The sequence below is a fragment of the Sturnus vulgaris genome, chromosome 10 (genome assembly GCF_052056855.1).
Source record: "Sturnus vulgaris isolate bStuVul1 chromosome 10, bStuVul1.hap1, whole genome shotgun sequence".
NCBI lineage: Eukaryota > Metazoa > Chordata > Aves > Passeriformes > Sturnidae > Sturnus > Sturnus vulgaris.
Window position 1 is genome coordinate 2206191 of NC_142252.1, and position 20555 is coordinate 2226745.

Below are 20555 nucleotides of genomic sequence, written 5' to 3' on the forward strand. Positions count from 1 at the left end.
TGCATCACAGACTAATTCCTTGCAGCTGAGCTGCAAACCTCTATGAAAATAGGGGTTTACAGTGGAAACACTGACTAACTATAGCTGTGCAGTCCCATGAATAATGACGCTCTAATTACGCCTTATGATTTACCAAGACCTGCTTTCTGTATAGCTGTTGCTGGTTTGGGGAGCAAGATCTTTTTTTTCTTGACTGTGGTTTGCTTCTTTTTGTTCATCTTGTGTTGGCACATAGTTTTTGAAAAGCTTTTCTCTGAAGGGAGCTGGGCAGACAGCTATGATTAAGTATGAAATGATTGGTTGAGCTGTTTGTCAAAGTTATAAATAGGATACCACACAAACCCAACACTAATCTCACTGAAAGACAGATACTGGCAACATTTCTTAGTCATCTGTTCCTGACGCTCAGGGGAGAATAGCTACACTTCCATTAAGTTTTCAAACAGAAGTTGCCTAAAATACATTTCTCTGGTAAAAATTTGGGCATATGCACTGTAAGTCACACTGAGATCTAGCAGGGTGTTGGAGTTTTAAATGTTCATCCCAGTTTAAACCTGGTCCTCTGGATCCACCCCTCTGTGTAGGGGTGAAAGGTGATGGTTTGATGTTTGTGGAAAGAAACAAAGATCTGTTCATGAAGCAGTTCTGGCAGGACCAGGCTGATGTCCTTATCTCATCATACCCCTGGATTAATTTTAAGGGCAGAAGAGGTCCCTAGGGATGTCCTGTGCATCGTCAGGTTTACAGGCAGCTGCTTTTGGAAGATCAGATGGAGGCATAAAAAGAAGAGCAATGGCACAGGTTTCACTTACGTGTGTCTGCAACCAGAAGGGAAAGGCAGCATATTGAATTCCTTCTGCTGCAATCTCTCACACAGCAGCTTCTGCAGACTCCAGCCTGGATGCTCCCACTTGTCCATCCCAGTTCTGCATCAGCTGCATCCGTTGTGTCAAACTGGAAGTCTGCAATTTTGTGTTCCCACAGCATGACCCCATATTTGCCGTTTGCTTTCATGGTGCCTCAAATTGTAGGGAAGGGCTCCACAGTTCGGCACTTTTGCTGCTGGCCAAAACATTCATGAGACAATTAAAGCAAAGCAATAGCTGAAGGAGAGCCAAGCATTTCTGGGGCTGAAAAAAGCTTCAAGTTGCAAAGTGAAAAAGCCCGCAGCAACCAGAACTTGCCCCTTCAATCCTGCACCTTCCCACATCCCTGCCAACACATACAGCAAGAAGTTTTAGGGGAAGTATAAGCACTTCTAATTTATGGCATAAGTCAACAACTCTTCTTAGGTAATATCTCTTAATTTTTTACAGAAATCTAAAAAAGGATTGTCTTGAATTTGTGGGGTTTAGACAATTCAGACATGCATATTTTTATTTTTAGCTTCTGTAAGTGTACACACATCTGTGGAATTTCAAATTAATGAGCTTCATTAAAACTTAATTTCTTAAATTTTAGGCATAGACGTTTTGGTTTTGCAAACTCTCAGAATCAAATTCACGTCCAAAAACTTTGCTTAATAACTATTTAAAATTAAGGATTTTTGCAAATTCCGAAGTCATTTTCATCCTTACCAGCAGACAGAGTGATTGAGGGTTTTTTTTTCAGCTTGCTAGGGAGCAAGACCGTGTGCCCAGAGCACCTCACCTGGGTGAGCTGGCAGCCAGGAGTGGGGTCATCAGGGTGGGCAGCAGTGGCCTGTGCCCTGCCCAGCCTTCTCCTCTGGTGTGGTACATCCTGCTCATCCCAGTGTGCTGCAAGGCAGAGGGATAAGGAACAGGAGGTGTCTTCCAGGAGCCCAGGGTTGAGCATGCAGCTGAAAAACAGAAAGATAATTTTCATGGTTTTCACACCAGCATCAACTGCTTGAGTTTTGCTGGGGTTGAAGGGAAATGTTCTCTAATTGCTGACTTCTCCATGAGAGGTTAATACTGCTCATGTTCTTTGCACTGAAATGATTTGGACCAGCCATGAGCACTTCCCATTCTTGAGCAATGGTTTTACAATCTTGCTGAAGCCCTTTATCTCAAACCAGCCCCAAGTGCAGTACCACTATTTTCCTTGCAGAGCTTCAGCACGTGAACTGGAAAAGCCTTTTGGTTTTGTCCCTTCCTCAAGTTCCTGACGTGGATTATGTTAATTATTGCCCCAAGGTTTGGGGATTTTTAATGGAGAATAAACCAAAGGCCTTCAGCTCTTAAACTTCTTAGTGTGAACTACATCTTTAATCCTTAGTTTACTACCCACATTCCTTTTGCAGTTGGATCCTACTGGCAGTGAGTTGCCAGGGCATGAGGAAGAGCTGACAGTTTCTCCAATAGATATTTTTCTGAGGAGAAGCTAGTAAAAAAGATTCTGCTTAATGAATTGCTTTGCCTCTTATATAATAACATATTTATGTTGTTATGAAGCCTGCAGTGAAGCTGCATCTGATAAGAGTGATAGGTTTCCAGTTTGATCTTATTTTAGATTGCAGCAAACCGAGGATAAAAAGACTCTTTGTTCCAGGAAGAAAAAACAGAACCAAACATCTGGTGAGAAACTGATGTGCTCAGGACAACACTGAAAGAAGTTGATAGTGATGGATTACAGCAAACAACTTCAATACGTCCCCACAAGTGCTATGTGAAGAGACAGGATAATTCTTCCCATGTCGAAGATTAATTTTAAAAGTTTTCTGGTTTTTGGGGAAGGGGAGAAGAAAGAGTATAACAGTGCACTCCATGTGTGTTTCTCCATGATTCTTGCAACTGGTCTAGTTTGAACTGAAGGCTTCTTTCAGGATTGATTTACTTGGGGAGTGTTAATTGTAGACAATGTCCCAACTCCCAGTTGCAGCCTTTCATAATGGATCATCTCCTGTAGCAGTCCTGCTCAGAAGCACCCCCACTGTGTGTCCAGTGCCCAGAAGAGGATCTGGGGAGTGTTGGATTCAGTGTGTTCAGACAGTTCTGCTAGCTGGAGGTTTTTCACTGCTTGTGGTACATGTGGATTTGGCCCTTGTTCTTTCATTCCTCTCTCAACCGCTGAAAAAGATATTTTCTTCTGCAAATTATAAAGCATTTCCTACTCTGTCCTTAAATACAGGCTTGGATCATTTCACCCTGTGCTGATTCCTGCTGTGTGTGCACAGCTCAGAGGCAGAGTCAGGCCTGTGTAGCTGAAGGCAGGTCCTGAGAGAAACTAGGGGAGCAGAGTGATGGGAAGGGGTATTCTGTTTCATTCAGAAAGACACTCCCAAAACCCAAAGGAGCAATGCATGGGTGAAGTGCTTTCATGCAGAGCTTTTCACTAAGAATCTAGTCTGTTGTCAGCTCTTGTGACATTTTCTCTGTTCCCTTCCTCTGGGCAGTTTGCCACTGTAACATACACAGATGACATTAGGATTTGTAGACTGTCGTTTCTGAAGGCACACTTATCTAATCTGTACTTAGTATTTTTCCAGGACACGGAGGTGGCTCTTTCTCCTCTGTTAATTAACTTTTTTTCCCATTTTTGCTTGCTTTATAAATTCCTCTGACATCAGGGTCTAGGATTAAACAAATTGATACGACACTTCCAGTGTGTGTGAGCTTGACACTGAGCTGACAGCCTCAGAGCCTGAAGTATTTTGACACACGAACAGAGCAAATACAGGGGAAATTGCTGTTCAGCCTTCTCCACATGCTCCTGCCAGGCTCCCTGTTTGAGCAGTCTGTGTCAGTACTACTGGGGCAGTCCCAAAGTCCTCCCATCCATCCACGAGTTTCTGCTCGAGGTGCCAGTTGTGACATTTCTCAGAATTACCTGTGCTTATTCACTGTGTCAAGTTTTCACTGTAATGCAATTACAGAACAGCATTAACCTGGTAGGGAGCCAACTCCATGCAGTAGCCAGATTAAGTTGTCTTATTTGGTTAACAGTATTTTGATAGTTTATTAAATCCTAGTAGGAGTAGAAAGATAAGAGTGGAAAGAACAAATCTTATGGATTATCTGCTCTTGGTTGTTCACTCCTGTTGGTATAATCCTGGTCTGAATGATGAGCTGTGGGAACAAGCGTTTAATGTTTTGCTATTGTCCCATCTTAAACATGTGCATTGCTTTATCAGAACAAGCATATTCTCTAGCTATTTTTTCCAGTTTGCTGTTTTTATCACTGATGTGGAACATAGTGCTTGTTTTCTTTATCTGGAACGAAAACATTAGTTCATCTCAGATAGCACAAGCTATTTGATCAGCCTTCAGATGGCAAGGCATTACAAAAGCTGCTGACACGGGACAAATCCAGACCCGTGGTGTGCAGCTTGAAAAGACTTCATGCCCTTGTTATCAGTCCCCTGCGATAACCAGCTACTCACCCAGCAGCAGCAAAGAGATAGGATTGATTGTGCTGGAGACAAACCCCTCTCTCCTTGCTGAGGCCAGGAGGCAGCAGGGATGTGTGTGGGGTCGCTGGCATGGACACAGTGGTGAGAGAGCCCCTGCCTGTTCTGCAGTGCTGCTCGTGTGACAGCTGTGACACTGCTCTGTGGTGGCCTTGGGCTGCCTTAGTCTGGGTCTTGCCACGTAGCAGGAGCTGAGGTCCATGAGTGGTTCCTGCAGGGTGCTGGTGAAGCAGACAGCTTCCCTGTGGCTCTCCTCTCCACCTTGCTGCATCAGCTCCCAGGCCAGCTCATCCAAGATGTCCCAGTGTCCATGGCAGGGCTGGTTTCCAGCTGCACCCTGCCACCTCTGCTTCTCATCCTGAGAGTGCATCTTCCTAGGAAGTGCAGGAAAACAAGGACTTCATTTGGGCACAACTTTTCCTCATGACCATATTCTGCCCCCTCTTTCTGGGCCAGCCCAGAGCCCTGCCCCACCTCAGCCTGCTGTATCACTGAGACCAGGGAGAGCATAGTTCAGTGCATTTTGATCACAGTGTTTGCTGTACCATACTTGATATTCAAGCCTGCTGTGACTCCCCCTGACATTATGTGCAAACTGAAGCCAAAATGATGATACTCTTAATAAATAATCAGAAAATAGAAGATATCATATTTTGCCAAAGGCTGACTCCAAATCAAAGAAATAGGCTGCACAGCTAACATCTGCCTTTGCAATATGGGAAAATATCTGATTTTCACTCTGCTTAATTGAGCAGTCTGGTCTCTGGTTCAGTTTGATGGTAGCAGCTACTACAGGAGATGAGCTATACACCTTACATGGGTGTTGTGGGGTGTAGGTGTTTGGTAGAGCTTGCAGTGGAGGGTTTTCAGTGAAAAGGGCATGAAGAACTCTTCCAAGGCTGGTCAGCCAGGACTATATCCAGTCCAAAAGTTTTTTTTGGGTACCCCTGTTTCCCCTTAGGAGTTACCTGTGGCAAGACTGAGATTCAAGGTAGCATCATGGTGCTAGTGCTGGCTGTGCTGTCAGCTACTTATTAGCACATGCCACATTGTGTTCTCTGTAAAGATATATATTTGAAGACAAATGCGGACAGGAACACCTGCAGCAGGAAAAGCTGGGAGGCATAAGGAAAGGGATTTACTTTCATTGCACTATCTCTTTGCAAGGTATTTTTAACATCTGTGTTACCTCCAGGCTTATTTTGCATCAGCTGTAGACACTCTGACATGGTTTTAAAAAAAGAAGAAAAGAAAATACATATTCTAAACTACACTGTTTTGTCCTCAGTTGCTGGTTGTGATGCTCATTAGCCTGGATGGGATTTAAGTGTGAAGAGGGAGAGGCCAACAGAGCCATAGTGCCCACCAGGGACAGCAGGAGAAGACTGAAGCTCCTCAGCTGCCAGGTGCTCTCAGGCTCTCTGGCTACACCTGGCCAGGGGCTGTGCCCTGGCATCCCTGCTATGCCTGGCATGCCTTGCACTTCAGCAAGCCTAATTGCCTGAGACATGCCATGTCCACCCAGAAACCCCCCAAGAGGGAGCTTAGGCTGGAATTACTCCTGGCATGGGGGGCTGGACTGAGGCTAGAAGCATGAAATGAGCTGTTGGAAGAGTTTGGAGAGCAAGTGGGAGGAGGGTTACAAATATGAGGGAAGAATTATGATGGATTTATCACAGCCTGAAATAAATTAACCTCTGGGAGGAATGATTCTGTAATAATTTGCATTTAGATACTCTAACACAGCCACATAACCCCAAACCTTCTGCAAACATTGTAATTAATTCAATCTCCAACGTCCTGTGAGAGGGATAGGAATAGCACTATTTACATGGTTAAAGGAGCCAAGGACTCTTCTCTCAGTACTGCATTTTACACCCCTGGGACTGCCCTTCTGTCTTGTTTCCAGAGCCTGCTGGTGGGGTGGAAGGCAGGAGCAGTGAACAGCTGGAGAGCTTTCCTGGGCACAGCTAGCTGAGCTCCTGTGTGTTACAGCACACAGCCTGTGGCAGGCAGCCCAGGGAGCCCGTGTGGGCAGGGCAGTGAGGCTGAAGCACACGGCAGAAGAACACAGGGAGCTGAGCCCTGCCAAAGCTGAGCCCTGTCTCAGCTCCTGGTAGTGGTGGCTTTGGGCAGGGCTATTCCCCTGCAGGGACTCTGAGCCTAACTCCATCCCTGAGTGGAAAGAGGTCGAGTGATTCAATATTCAGCACTCTGAAGTGCAGTAATGAATTTGATAGCCAAAATGATCTGCTAACCTAGCCAGCTTGAGAGGGTGTTTCAAGGACAATCCAAGCTTGTAGCTATGCAGTGGGATGTTCTCTTGTCATCAGCCTCCTGCCTATTCCTTTCCATTCCAGGGCAGTTAATCATAAATGAAATACTTGCTTGATGCTGTTTTCATGCCTGCTCTACCCTGTTTCCAAGGGACCATGCAGTCGGTGGGTTACATCCCACCCCAGCTTCAGCAGCTTTTGCAGGAGAGCTGACTCTTGCCAAGAGACCCAGATTGAACCTCACATTGTGACTGTGAAAGGCTTGGGCAAGCTGATTGTTTTCAGAGCATCTCAAAGTGCATCTTCTCTTACTTATAAATGTGTCTCAGATCCAGGGTTTATAAGGCAGCACGGAGCTGGTGTTAGCTGAGCCACTGAATGCAGCCAGGGCACCTCTGTGCTCCACTGCCAGACCTGCTCAGGGGTGGGGTGGAAGTCTAGAGCTGAGTTTCAACTGCAGACTTGGGACAGTGCAATTTTCTTTGGGCCTGACCCAGAGCTGGCCTTAGTTGCTGGAAGCGTATCCGTCATCCTCAAGGAGATTTGGGCAGCCCTCCCTATGCTGCCTTTCTGCTTTCTGCAAACCTCTTCCAGGGATGGGAGCATGTGCTGTCCAGCAAGTGGTGAGCAACAGGTCAGCTGTACACAGGGAGAACCTGTGTGGCACAGCAGTGGGGAGAGAACACACGCTGTATCGTGGAGATTTACTCCTTGTAAAACACCTCAGGCTCTCGTAGGTATCTGCAGATGTCTCCTGCCAAGTGAGCCCAGAGATATTTATAGTGCAAGCTTCAGCAATAGGACAAAGGCAAGCTGGCAAACAAAGGGACTTTGAAATATAAGGAGAACCGAAATATGGTCTGGAGCACATTTATTTTGGAATCAATAGCAAAAGGTTAAATAATAATAGTGAATGTTTCCAGGGTGGGTCAGGTTAAAAAGCAAAGCAAGCAAAGCGTATTCACAGTGCTGTAAGAGTGTTCTGGATGTGCTGAGTTTGAGTTACAGAGATAAATGATGAAAACTTTGCTTCCCACTGAGATAGAGTGTGGTGGTGCTGAGCACCACACAAACACCTGCTGAGTACCTTACAAACACCTGCAGAACGCTAAGATAAATGCTACTTCAAAAGGGATTGAAACTGCTCTGAGTTCAAGAATGGAAACAATTCTATATTCAATTCACAGATTAGTGTAAAATTAACCAATTTTAGCTTTTGGGGTGTGACTGTGCCTGCTCTCTCCTGTTTTTCCTGTCCCCTTCCCCTGGGTTTGAGGAGGCTGTGCTGTCACAGCGGGGTTGGAGCCATCCTGCCCAAACACGCCGTGCCTCACCCGGGCTGGGAGCGTGCCGCGTTTGTCCAGACATGTCCCGTTCTAATTAGCACACCTCTCATCACTGCTCCTTAGTGTCCATCACGGAGCTCGGGCACGGGGCTCTTCCTCCCCTCCTCTCCTCCTGGGGTCAATCCCACACTTTCCTCTTTGGTTTCTAAAGCCTGAGCTGGGAACCTGCCTGAAGGGCAGCTCTGGTGAGCACACTGGTGTCTCCTTGCAGGGACCTCCATGTTTGCTCTCCCAGTTTCAGGCAGATCTCCTGCCTGAACCCTGCTGGCAGCAGGCCAGGAGATGGGACATCCCCAGGATTCCCACTGATTTGACTGGGTTTCCCAAAACAGGGCATTTGTAAAGGGCTGTTGGAGGCTTTGCCCGAGCCTGCCAGCCCCGGCGGGGAATGGCACCCAGAGGATGCGCCCAGGGAATGGCGGCAGTGCTTATGTTGTTGAGTGCAAGGCCTCTGAGCAGCACCAGGACCTCACCAGCAAAACTCACCATCACTGAGGTGCTAAAGGCACTTTTGGAAACCACTGGGATTCCTTGGGATCCATTTCTTTATTGGCTTTTCAGAGAGGCCAGGCCCTGTAAAGGCCTCGCTTTTTCCTGAGGGCATCAAAGGCCTCATGGAAGGATGCGTCCCACAGTAAAACTGCTGTCCACAGAACTTCCATCCTTGCCAGAAATCCTGCAGCAGCAGAAATGGGATGGAAAAGGCCGGAGAAGAAAAAAGTTTTTAATTTGCCACGGCAGGAATCAAAGCCATGTCTTGTCAAAAAATTACAGCTCCCTTTTCCTGCCTGTCTGTCACATGTCAGCAGCCCTGACACTGTACAGATAAACGCAGCTCTAGAGAAAGGAGCCCGGGGAATGACTCGGAACAATCTCGTTTGTGAGGGAAGGAGAGGCTCAGGCAAGCCCTGGAACTGAGCTTGCATTTTGGTGTGGCAGGCATGGAGCCACCTGATATTTACACTCAGAGGTTTTATATTGAAGCGAGTTTTGCTGCTTTCCCTGCTGCTTTGGCAGTGGTGCCTGGGCACTCATGGGGACAGAGAGTGGGTCCCATGGGGGATGTCTGCCCCCAGGACACACCACCCTGCCACTCCTCTCTGCTGGGAGCACAACACAAGGCTGAAAATGGGAGTTGCTCTCCTACAGAAGCCAGTGAGCAGCAATTCCCATCACAGAGACTGGCAATGCAGATGTCCACGGTAACCTCTTTTCCAAGGGCAGGCTCACTCCAAACCCTGCAGAGGTTGCTCAAGGGTGGGGGTGAGCCTGCCCTTGGAAAACTCATCTGTGAGCAGGAATCCAAGGACCAGCAAAATGCAGACCCTCCTGAATGGCTTCTGCCTAAAATACGTCAACTACAGAATACTCCAGTTGCTCATAGGCTGCTAATGAGATAACTTTCACAAGGGTAGGACACGTGCCTAGTTTCAGAGAACCTTCACCATACATTTGCTAAGAGCTTTGCACTGGAAATAGCTAAGGACTTATATGGGAAACTCTGGAGACTGTGCAGGTTCAGGATTTGAAGCTGTTGAGACACTCAAGATAAAACACAATTTTAAAGATGTTTAGACTCAGCTATGACATTAAGCAGTCCTGTAAAAGTACCAGCAAAACCATTGGCAATCCCAATCAAATTATCTTGAACATGGTTACTGCTTGGTAATTCGTTTCTCTCAGAACATGCTTGGAACAAGAGGGGTATTTTATTTTATTAATAAATGTTTGATTTCATTCAAATGAATTCTCATCGCTTGGGTAAGAAGAAACACAGGGTGTTTGCAGGTGGATATGTCTTTATAAGGACTTATAAGAACTTGAGCAATTATTTTTAAATTGTTGCTGACTCTGCCTATGCAAGAACTTGCTTCTCCACAGTAAGAGAAATTGCAGAGGGAAGGAGAAGCTCCATACTGAAGAATTTTTCCATTTGACTGCTGAGTATTCTTACCTTCCCTGTTCTTCCTTATATCAAAGGGTATATTCAATCAGTGATTGTTATAGCAACCATTTTTGGGGTGGTCTTGTCTCTTTCTCGGAGATAATTTTTTCACTGAAATTTCAATACACATGAAGAATTAGCCACCCAAATTCCACTGACATTCATCACATCTCTGTCTCTTGAAAACGTCTCACTAGCCTCGCCTCTCTGGTTAAGGAAATGCCTTCTCAGGATAGAATTGGTAGGGAGGGGAACACTTTGGAGTTGTTTCTTCTTTTCTTGACAAAGCAGTTTCAAACAGCTGTGCTAATATACATATTAAGTCTAATGAGTACAGCTGTCATTAAATCACACTTCCATGTCTACTGGGATTCTAGGCAGAGATGGATTCTAGGACAGACTTTGAGCAGGAAACACATGTATTTCCCTGTGTATTTCCCTTCTCCTTGCTCCATACATGAATTTTTTCTCCTTTAGTTTTTCTTCCTGCACAACCAACAGTGAGAACATTTGTGCCTGCATTGACACCAACCACTGTATTAAAACAGAAGAACTCAAATTAGGTGGTAAATTTGACAGAAAGACCTGGTGCAATCCAGGCTACCATGGAGCTGGGATATTTTTAAGCTGAGATTGTCCGGTGTGAAATCCTCCCTTTTCCAGACCTGGCCATTAAAACACAGTTTTCTCTCATTTTAGGGGAGCACCTGCGAATCTGCCCACAAGGCTACACCTGCTGCACCAGCGAGATGGAGGAGAACTTTGCAAACAAAAGCCGAAGTGAATTTGAAGCCATGATGAAAGAGGCTGGTCGCTCTGTGCAGGCCACCCTAACAGCACAGCACAGAAGCTTTGACAGTGAGTAAAACATACCTGGTTCTCTCTGCTCAGGATCCAGTCACTGCTCAGTTTTCCAGGCACTGTTGTTTCCAGGAGCTGGTGTTTGACACACTTTTCTCTGCATCTCTCTCAATACTTTGTGTGAAGCATTGACCTGCTGGAATTGTAGGAATTGTACCTCTGGCAATGTTTCTGTAAGACCAAGGCTTTTTGAGATCCCCATTTCAGAGCAGCCACTGGAGGAGACTGGCAGATACTGGTGTGCCTTGGCACTGGCACAGCTTTGACAGGCACGCTATAATCGGCTCCTATCACAGTAGAGTAGCATTTGAGGCAGTGATGTAAAACCTGGCACTGTGCCTTGAACTGTAAGTTCAACAATATGGTAAAGGTGACTGGATAGCCATCAGTAGGTGGGGAGAGTTTAAGGAGACATGGATTTTTTTTGCCCTTTCCATGTAGGTTGCAAGTGAAAAGGAGGTTAGTTTGTTTTGGATGTTTATAGCTGTCAGCTTCATATAAACATCAGGAAATGTTACAGAGCAGGGAAGCTCTTAGAGATGTGGTGCATAAAATGTTGTGGACAAACATTCTCTCCAAAGTCCAATATCCCTCCTAACGTGCAAAGCAGAGGCTAAGGATGGCTCTCTTACTTTTATTGTTCCCTGAAAAATCCATTTTGCAGTGCACAGTAAGCCTGGAGGTCTGAAGGCCACTGGAAATAAATGGTTTACTGGCAAAATTGAGATGACCTGTGATTCAGAAACTGTATCCATTATCAGATTTTGAAGAAGGTCAGACATTTAGAATCATGGCCCTCCTAACTTTATCAACAGTCATCATATGAAGTTACTGTGAAAAGGAGTCAGGGAAAGAAGCTGTAATAGCCAGAAAGGTGGAACTGGAAATTCAAGTAGTAAATAATAGGTCTAAAGAAATAAGCCTGACCTTCAGGCTTATAGCCAAGATGAAGTGCTTTTACACTAAATAGGAAGAAAAGCCAGTGCATCTCTACAAAAGGCATTGTGTGTGTGGCCAAGGTTGGCCACAGCAAAGGCATTCCTTTATAAGCTCAAAATTAATTGATTTTCACCCGCCTTAAAAGGTGACAGACAGGATTTTTAAAAGAGCCTGACAATGGTGGCTGCTCAGACTGGTGTCTGAATGGGACCTGATGTAGCTGCTCCTGAGCACAATCCCCAAGCTTTGAAATCCAGCCCTTCACAGGGGTTAGTGCTTGTCACCCTCTCTCTCCACTCCCTGTCACAGCACTGGCTGCTATATCTGCTCTTTGTTTTCACCACAGCCACTCAAAAGAGCAGAGTTCTGCATCTGTCGTGTAAGAGAGTGCAAAATTTGATGGAAGCTTTGAGGATTATACTAACAAGCAGAAATTTCCTAGTGAAGAACTAGTTTAGTCTTAAGTGTGATGTCTTGGTGGATTAATAATAATAATAACAGTAATAAGAGTAATAGTAAGCAAAAGCAAGCATATAAAAGGGGGGTGCTTGTGTTGAGATGTCAGTTAGAGCCATTTGTTTTTACTCCCCAGTATTTTATTTTATTTTGGTTTTATTCCCCAGTATTTTACAAAGATAGAGCTTCGTTTCTGTGGTACATACTCAAGTTTCTTTTAAGTACCAAACAAAGTAAGTGTTCAATAAGCCAAGTATTACTTTAACAGACCATAATGCACAGATCATTGGTGTTCTGTAGTGGGAACAACCTCACTTGAGCCCACAGGCCAGGAAGATATCTCCTGCTCCCATTATACCCTTTTAGTTTGCTTAACTACCCTTGCAATCAATACAGAGTTTATAATTTATGCAAGACATGATTAAAAAAAATCATTATATTGTGTCTCAGTTTCAACCATGACTTTGCCTTTAAATAGTACTATTATTTTTTTCTTTAGCTCCTACATAAATGGTTTGAAATTGAGGGAGTTCTGGTGATGGAGCAATGGGATCTCCTCAACTCCTGAAACAATGCCACAAAAACTGCCCTAGCTTCCAGTAAATGTTATTAATCTCACAGTTAACAAGACTTTTTGCAGGTAGTGCTGCTTAGAGCTGTTCGATAAAGGAGCTTTTTTATGTCCAATTGATGAGTTCTAGTCTTGCTGGCACCGGATGTCTGCGTTTGTAGGATTTCCTCAGCAGTAACTTGGAGTGCAGCTTTTGGGGTTGCACAGCTTGTCTTCACAATAGTGATTTCATTTGGCCTTACGAGGATGTAGAGTGGCTCCACTGGATGGGGATGTCCAACCCTTTCTCAAAGTATTTGTAGCCTGGAGATCAGATTATTCATATGTTCTCTGCTAGCAGGTGTGGCACACTGAACTTTAGGCCTGGAGCTGTCTTATTTTTGGATCCATCACAGCAAATCTTGCTCCTGTAATCTCATTGCTGATCATGGCAATAGTCTCTACTTGTAAATTCCTCAAGCTCTAGACAGAAAATAGCAAGGCTACAGCAATCTGCCTCTGAAGTAATGTTCTCCATGCGTGTGGTCAACATTTTGCTTTAGAGAATAATTCATCCTTGCAGGTTGTGGTCTGTAAAGCCCTGAATTGCCAGCATGCCTCTGCTCTGAGCTGCAGCTTTGTGTTGTTGCAAGGAATTACAGACTCTGTTGTTTCAGTCTCCTTGGCTGCTTTTGGGGCAAACATTTTGTGGCCAAGAACTGAGTGTCCTTTATCTCATAACAAAGTACTTTTAGAGAAAATGCACGTGTGACATACAGATGACATGCAATAGGTATAGCCATGCATTCAAAAGTGAGATGTGTGGAATGGGGTCCTACAGTCTGAGTGCTCTCTCTGCACAATAGGGGACACAAGATCTGAGATGCCCTTCCTCCAGGATCTGCCAGGCCTAAATTTAAACAGCCCACAGTATTGCTTAGCTGCTTACCAGCACGTTTGTTGTTTTGCTGTATGTTACTGTAGTTAGCAAAATTTGGGGACATTTGTAGCTTCCAACATGTGTAGTTGCTAGCTATACATGTGGTTATAGGCTTGCTGTTGACCTTTTAACTGAAAAGGTAGCATTTTGCTCTACAACCAATTGGTTTTAATTCAAAAAAAAAGAAAAAGAGCCAGAAGCACAGACCATGAGTGATGGGAGCATATGCTTTTGATAACTCAATGCTAGGGAGGATGTTGTGGTCAGAGTAGAGGTATTTCATTAGCAGGATCAAAGGCACAAATTCTTTGTTAATTCTGATGGCCCAGGGCTCTTGGTCAGACAGGGAGGGAAATGCTGTTACCTGGGAGCACAGTCTGTAGCAGAGACCTACTAGAGGCTGCTAGGTTGGTTTTAGTTGGCATTTATTTGCCTGAAAAATTGTATATAGCTTATATTTAGAAAGGAAAACATGAATAATAAAGATAAAAACAAGGTGGGGGTCTTAAAGGAAGCTAGGGTCCAGCCTCTGTTGAGACTGGTACTAAATACGGTTTTAAAGGTGTTTCCAACATTGATTGTAGAATGTGCCTCTTTTCAAACTGGTACTTTGTCAGTGAATGGAGAAGTTTCTGTATCTATTATTAAAAAATTAAATACATTGACAAGGAGCTTTGTTCACACAGTGGTTCAGGACACAGATGTGAGCTGGATGTGCCTTCTCTGACAGCTGCAGAACAGGTCTTTGGCTCTTCAGTTGTGCTGAGAGCAAGATACAAACATTGCTTGGGTCTGGGGGAGATTCCTGCAAAAAATAAGCTTTTTTCTGCATATCACACAAGTGCATGTCACTGTTGCTTACAATCATGGGAATTCTGAACTCCTATCCTTCCCAATACAAACTAAACTTGTACTTCCATAGTCTGTTGCTGCAATGAGCCTGGAAAAACTTCTGGGGTGTGCAGGAAAGGCTCTAGAAGTGATTTGTGGTGCCTGGTCAGAGCAGTCCCTTTCCAAGGCCGTGCAGTCAGGGATGGCTGCAGAAGGGTGGAAAGAGGGAGCAACAGCCAGCGGTGCTTGGAGTGACAGTGAGGGGCTGCAAGCAGCAAGGAACAAGGCTGTTTTTCTAATCTTTGTGAAAGCTCAATTGTTGAGAGTCTAATCCATGTCTGTCTCTCTGTTTTCTCCCTTTTTCCCCACTTAAATCACTTTTTAATAATACCGCAATGTTGCGCCAATCTTTCCTTTTGGTGCACTTAGCAAACAGTCCCTGTGTGACTGCTGACCTTTAGCTGTGAGCCAGGAAATCTGTCCTTTCAGAATTGTTTCATGTTTTCAGGAAATATCAACAAGCCAAAAAAAAAAACCCTTGGCTTTTAGTCCACACTGCACAGTCTAAAAATGATTTGTAGCTCTCATAAAATCTGTGATTTTTAAGCTGTGACAATCAAATGCAGATTAAAAATTTTGTGTTTTATAACTGGCTGGTCATTGGAAAGCTGATGTCCTGTTAAAGCTTTCATAATGTCCAGTCTTCATAGCTGGAAACTGCATACAGAAACACAGACCATGCAGATAATTAACATCATTTGAGAGTTAGTTTCAGACAGTTACATATTTCTTATGAAGATGAATCATTGTTTTAAATGGTACAAGGTGGGAAACGTACTAGAAGCTGTTCCACACTGATGGTTAAAATTTTACAGATTTCTAAAGGTCCCTTGTTTAAAGTTCAACCAAATGTGTCTTTGTCAGAGGAACTGAGCTATACAACCCTCAGTACCTTGAGCTGCAGCCTCTAAAAGCACTGTTGGAGAGAGACATATATAAATATTTTTATTTACATTCATATATACTGTGAATGCTTAAGGAAGCTGATCAGGAGGTTGTGGAGTAAGCACAGCAGGCAGAGCTCTGTTCTACCCTGATGGCTTTAAACCTGAACTACAAAATCCAGACCTGAATCTGAATTTTGCTCACATTTTCTCAGTTGATGACAACATGAACATGAACCCCAGTGACCTGAAATTTCAAAATATCTGAATTTGGTGGCTCATGCACCAAAAGATGTACTCTGAGAGATGCAGGACTTCTCTGTGCAGAAAGTGTTGGACACAAGACCCAAGCAAGGGTTATCTGGGTGACAGGGCTGCAGTGCCTGTGTCCCCAGATGTGTTGTCCCAAAAGCACTGCTCCACACCTGCAGTGTTCTGCTGCCACTGCTCTCTGCTGTGGGTGTTTGTTGGTGGCATCACATGGTTCCGTGAGGTGCTGTCTAAAAGACACTGTTTATGTAGAAATAGAGAAGGGACTGGTTATGCCTTAAAATGTGGAAATGCTCCTGTGTTTAGAAATAAATTCCTTGGTTTCAGGGGTAGTGGAAGGGAGCAGTTGTGGAGTGAGCAGAGCTGCTCCAGCAGCCACAGGCTGCGTTCTGTGAGCTGCCTGCCTCCTGCTGCCCCTGGCATCAGCACTGGTTGCTCCCTAGGGCCAGGAATTTGAGTTAGGACTTCAAATGTATTGCTTTTGACCCAGAAACCCCTCATTTCCTGGGAGCACTCTTTCTTGTGGTGACTCCCCAGGCCAGGGCTCCGCCCTGAAATTGTGGTGCATGGCTCACTTGGTGGCCTTGGCCATGGGTTCAGCACTTTGGGAGAGCTCTGACCTCTGGGGCATCGGGCAGATGGGAGGCAGCAGGACTGCCAGCACACCATGGGACAGCAGGCTCAGCTGTCCCTCTGGATGTGTGCTGGGGACATGGGATGGCTTCCATAGCTTATGTGAGCTTTGTCTTTCCTAACATCAATCTTGCATTGGCTGCCTGCTGTCTCCCAGCTGAACATCTACCATGAAACAGTGCCTGTGCATGGGCATTTTTTCCAAGTGGAAAAGAATGAATGGGCCTAGAACAGTTCAGCTCCTGAACAAAAAGCTGGTTGAGTCAGGGAGACTGAGTTAGAGGGGATCTTAAGGGCAGGAAGATGTTTGATCATTTTTTCTAGTGGTGTGACAAAGAAATAGAAGGAAAAGAAACCTGGAAATGAATCTCTTTCACTGAGTATTCATCACCTGCACTGCATTTTTCTGACAAGCCAGGGGCAACCTTTTTGGTAAAATTGCACTACTGAAAACACCGTTCTTTTGTGCCTCTTTCTGCACAGTGCTTGGGAAGCATCATTCAGAAGAAGCCCATTTGTCTTGCAGCTTTACCTCTGGGATGCATTATCTAAAGGATTTAGAGGCCAGCAGAGATGATTCCTCTGGCTCCCATGGACTTCCTTTCTTTAGGGTTGGTTTGGGGACAGTACAGACAGATAGAGCACCTCCTTTAAGCTGAAATTTAAAAAAAAGCAGTCTCAGGTGGATCCAGGACAGAGAAACAAATAAGGGGGTTCCCTTGGAGGTGTTCACAGGAGAAAGGCAGCAAACACCCATGTTCACTTCATATCTTGTTCCCCTCAAAAGAACCACCTTAAAAAAAGCCCAGCACAAGACAGGATTGATGCTAGCCGGGCTCTCATTCCCCCACAGTCGTGGTCAGAAGAAAGGAGATGCTTTCATGTGTGGTGCTGAGCATCTTGTTTGGTATTTATGGGTTCCTGGAATGGGGTGTGGTGTCTACCGAGGCACATTCCTTGGCTGACAAGATTAATCCTGACAGGTCGCTGCCTCGGGGAAGCAAAAGCTTAGGCTCACCTGTAACAGCTCCAGCACCTGGAGTTTTCTGTCTCCTTACAGCCACTTTTCTTCACATTTAATCTGGAAGGCTGTGTTTTGTGCTGCAGGGTATATTGCAATGTACGTGCAACACTTTGCTTAACAGATGGCATAGGCACAATATTCTCTTTTATTGAAAGAAAAGAGAACAAAATGATGGAGTGGCTGGGATGAGAGCACTGTACTGGGTACTGGGATGCCTCCTGCAAGGGCCTGCACACCCCAAGAGATGAGCTGCCTCATCCCTGCAAAAATCAGGTTAGGTGGAAAAGGTACATCAGGCATCTCAGTTTCAGCCACTGTCACTATGTTTTGTCACACACTCAAGCTGCCTCTGAGTGCTCAGAGAACAGTGAAATGTGCATCTGCTTGGGGACATAAAAGAAAGCACCTGCTCTTCCAAGATATGGGATAACACAGGCATATTTTGCAAGAAATTAGTGATGCCCAGATAGTAATCTCAGAAGAAAGTGTTGGCAGAGTTTATTTTAACACTCAGGGCACAGTGCATGAATCTCTTTGAAAGCCTCTGATTTCACAGAGTAAGCAGCCAAGCAGCCTAACTTTTATCACAGGTGCTGGTGTTGCCCTCAGCGGCTGCAGAGCCTTGCTCCCAGATGGCTGGAGGGAAGTCAGGGCAGGGAATGGGACGTGAACAGCTGAGGTTTCTCTGCAGAAGAGCCTGTGTCTTGAATCACTTTTTCCTCAGCCGTTTTCTAGCTGGTTTACTGGCTTCACATGAAGCAGTTGTCACCCTTCACCTTTCTGATGCCTAGTGTTTCTCCTAAGAGGAAAATAATAGGATTTCCTGGGCTGCTTTTATTGCAAAAAAAGTGTAGGTGCTCTGAATCAGCTCTTGAGGGGATACTTTTGCTTCAATTTGATTTTTGCCAAGAATCTCATCTCTGTTCCAAGCAGGTGCTGTGGATATTTGCAAGCAGGGGGGCTCCAACAACAAGATGCTGTCCCCACCTAGAGATCAGCAAACACAATGAGCTGGAAAATATGCTACTGAAATATGTGGCATGTCCTGACACAGGAGCTTGGGTTATTTTGAGTACTTCAAATAATAACAGTATCTGTTCTCATTTGAGATCATAAAAGCGCTTTGTTCCCTCTCACCAGAAGTGCTTGCAGCAAGCTGTTGATTCTGCTGTATTAATTATTGCCATTGAAGCAGCACATCTATAGAGCCAAGAGCTGCTGTAATGCACTGCAGGGCATCCTGCCTGTTTGAGCCTCAACCTCGGGTCCAAGGACTTCGTTTGAAAACAAAAATAAACAAATATCTGGTTTGGAGAAGTGGATTATGGAGGGAAGAGATGAGTGGAAGGTCATACCCTAGGTTTGTGCTAGAGATGGGAGCAGAGCTCAAGTCCCTGGGTGTAGAGTGAGGTGCAGGAGTGCCACAAGTCTCTAGTTCATCAAACAGTGATCCTCTTCTGGTAAGACAGCAAAAGGCATCGTGTCATTCCCTGTCTTATAGGGTTTAGCAACCAAGATCTACCCAGACATCTGTTCTCAGCACCCCAGCCTAAGAGGGAATAGGCACTGGCTCTAAATGCTTTCTGCTCACTGGTATTTGTGGTTTTTCTGTGCAAGGCCCCTTCTGAAGTGATGATCTAAATCATGAGGGAGGTCTGCAAATAACTTGTGTAAAATGGGGGCAAGTGTATGAGAGTTTTTTTGGTGTTGAGTAACCTGTTGTGACTAGAGGAGTTGATCTGCTTTTTTAGAGTGTAATACGAGTACCAGTAGTGCCAATAAGAAGGTGATGTCTGCCTATGAAAAACAGGCTGAGAACTGATTGTCTGCAGGGAAACTCAAAGATAAGTGAGCCTTTTTTTGTGGTAAAAAGAGGCTGAATACCTTCGCTGATGAACGTTTCACCTTTGTGTTTTCTATAGCTGCTTAAGGATGTAAACTATTCACTTCTCCCCCCTTCCTATTCTTAATTTTATTTTCTCCCTTCAGGCCAACACATGCATTTAAAAGCACAGTTAAAAGGGTGTAATGTGTGCAGAGCTGCTTCACTTCCTGTGCAGGCAATGTTGGGGTATCTTGATTCTATTTCTTGTATTTTCTGAAGTTAACTATGATAGAGGGAAAGAAAGCTCTTATTTTACCCAGCAGTTCACAGCTACTTCTGAAGAAACCAGGTAGTGTTGAGTCATTCTCATTAAACCTGTAAGTTTGGCCAAGGCACCAATGGGCTGAGTTTGTTTCACTGCAAGAAAAAATAGAAATCAGAAAACCCAGCTTCTATCAGGGGTTTTAAAGATTTGTCTTTAGTAATACTCCTTCTAATCCACTGCTTTCCCAGCAGGATCTACCCTTTGCAGGAAGTTGTTTGACATTGTTCAGCAGTGATTCCTGCTGACCACGGGGTAACATCAGCACACTCTTCACCCCAAGGCCAGGAGAGTAACAGTGAGGCTGTTCATTAGTAGAGAAAATAAAAAGGATTCATTTTTTTCTCTCTGAAGCACCTTGTTATTGATTACCCAGCTTTATTTTTGCATGTAGTGCTGTGATGCTTGTTTCCCTTTGTCTTAGCTGCATCTCCAAGCTGTACATTTTCACATTGTTCACTGTACCTGCTATGTCTTTTTCAAAGCAGTACAGTTAAGATTGTGAATTCATTTAAACTCAATGACTTGGAGATGCTGATAAAGGCAGAGGGTCATATAAAGGAATATATATATGTGTGTATGTATATGTATGTAGATAGATTTATGTATTTCAGTTGAAAGGAATTGCTGTGTTCTTTTGTAGGTGTTGCTGAGGATGAATATTACAGTATTTTTACATGTCAAGAGGTAATAAGCTTGTTAATTTGACTCTGGAATGCCACAAATATCTAGTTAAATGTGAATGCCAAATTGTGGTCTCCAGCTGTTCTTAAACAGAACGAAGCTCCAAATGAAGGAGACATCAGATACAAAAAGGAGGAGCAACTTTACTGTGAATATAAGGTGATTCAGTCTTTTTGGTTTTCATTTCCAGTAGTGTTTAGCAAGAAATGTAGCCACTGCTGACTGTCTCTGCTCTGCAGGTTCCCAAGCTGTGTGGCAATGATAAAATAAACAAACACCAGCACTCCCAACCTCCCTCCTAAAACCTGAGACAGCTGTGAGCTGGGGATCAGACTGTGGG

The 20555-nt window shown here is 44.6% G+C and overlaps 1 protein-coding gene across 1 annotated transcript in view; it reads left to right on the top strand.

Moving 5' to 3' along the window:
* Positions 1-20555, top strand: part of GPC1 (glypican 1) — a 191757-nt gene that overhangs the window by 85872 nt on the left and 85330 nt on the right. Inside the window, exon 2 of the mRNA XM_014870295.2 lies at positions 10636-10794. Within this exon, the coding sequence (XP_014725781.2) occupies positions 10636-10794 (159 nt within the window). The remainder of the gene's footprint in view (positions 1-10635; positions 10795-20555) is intronic.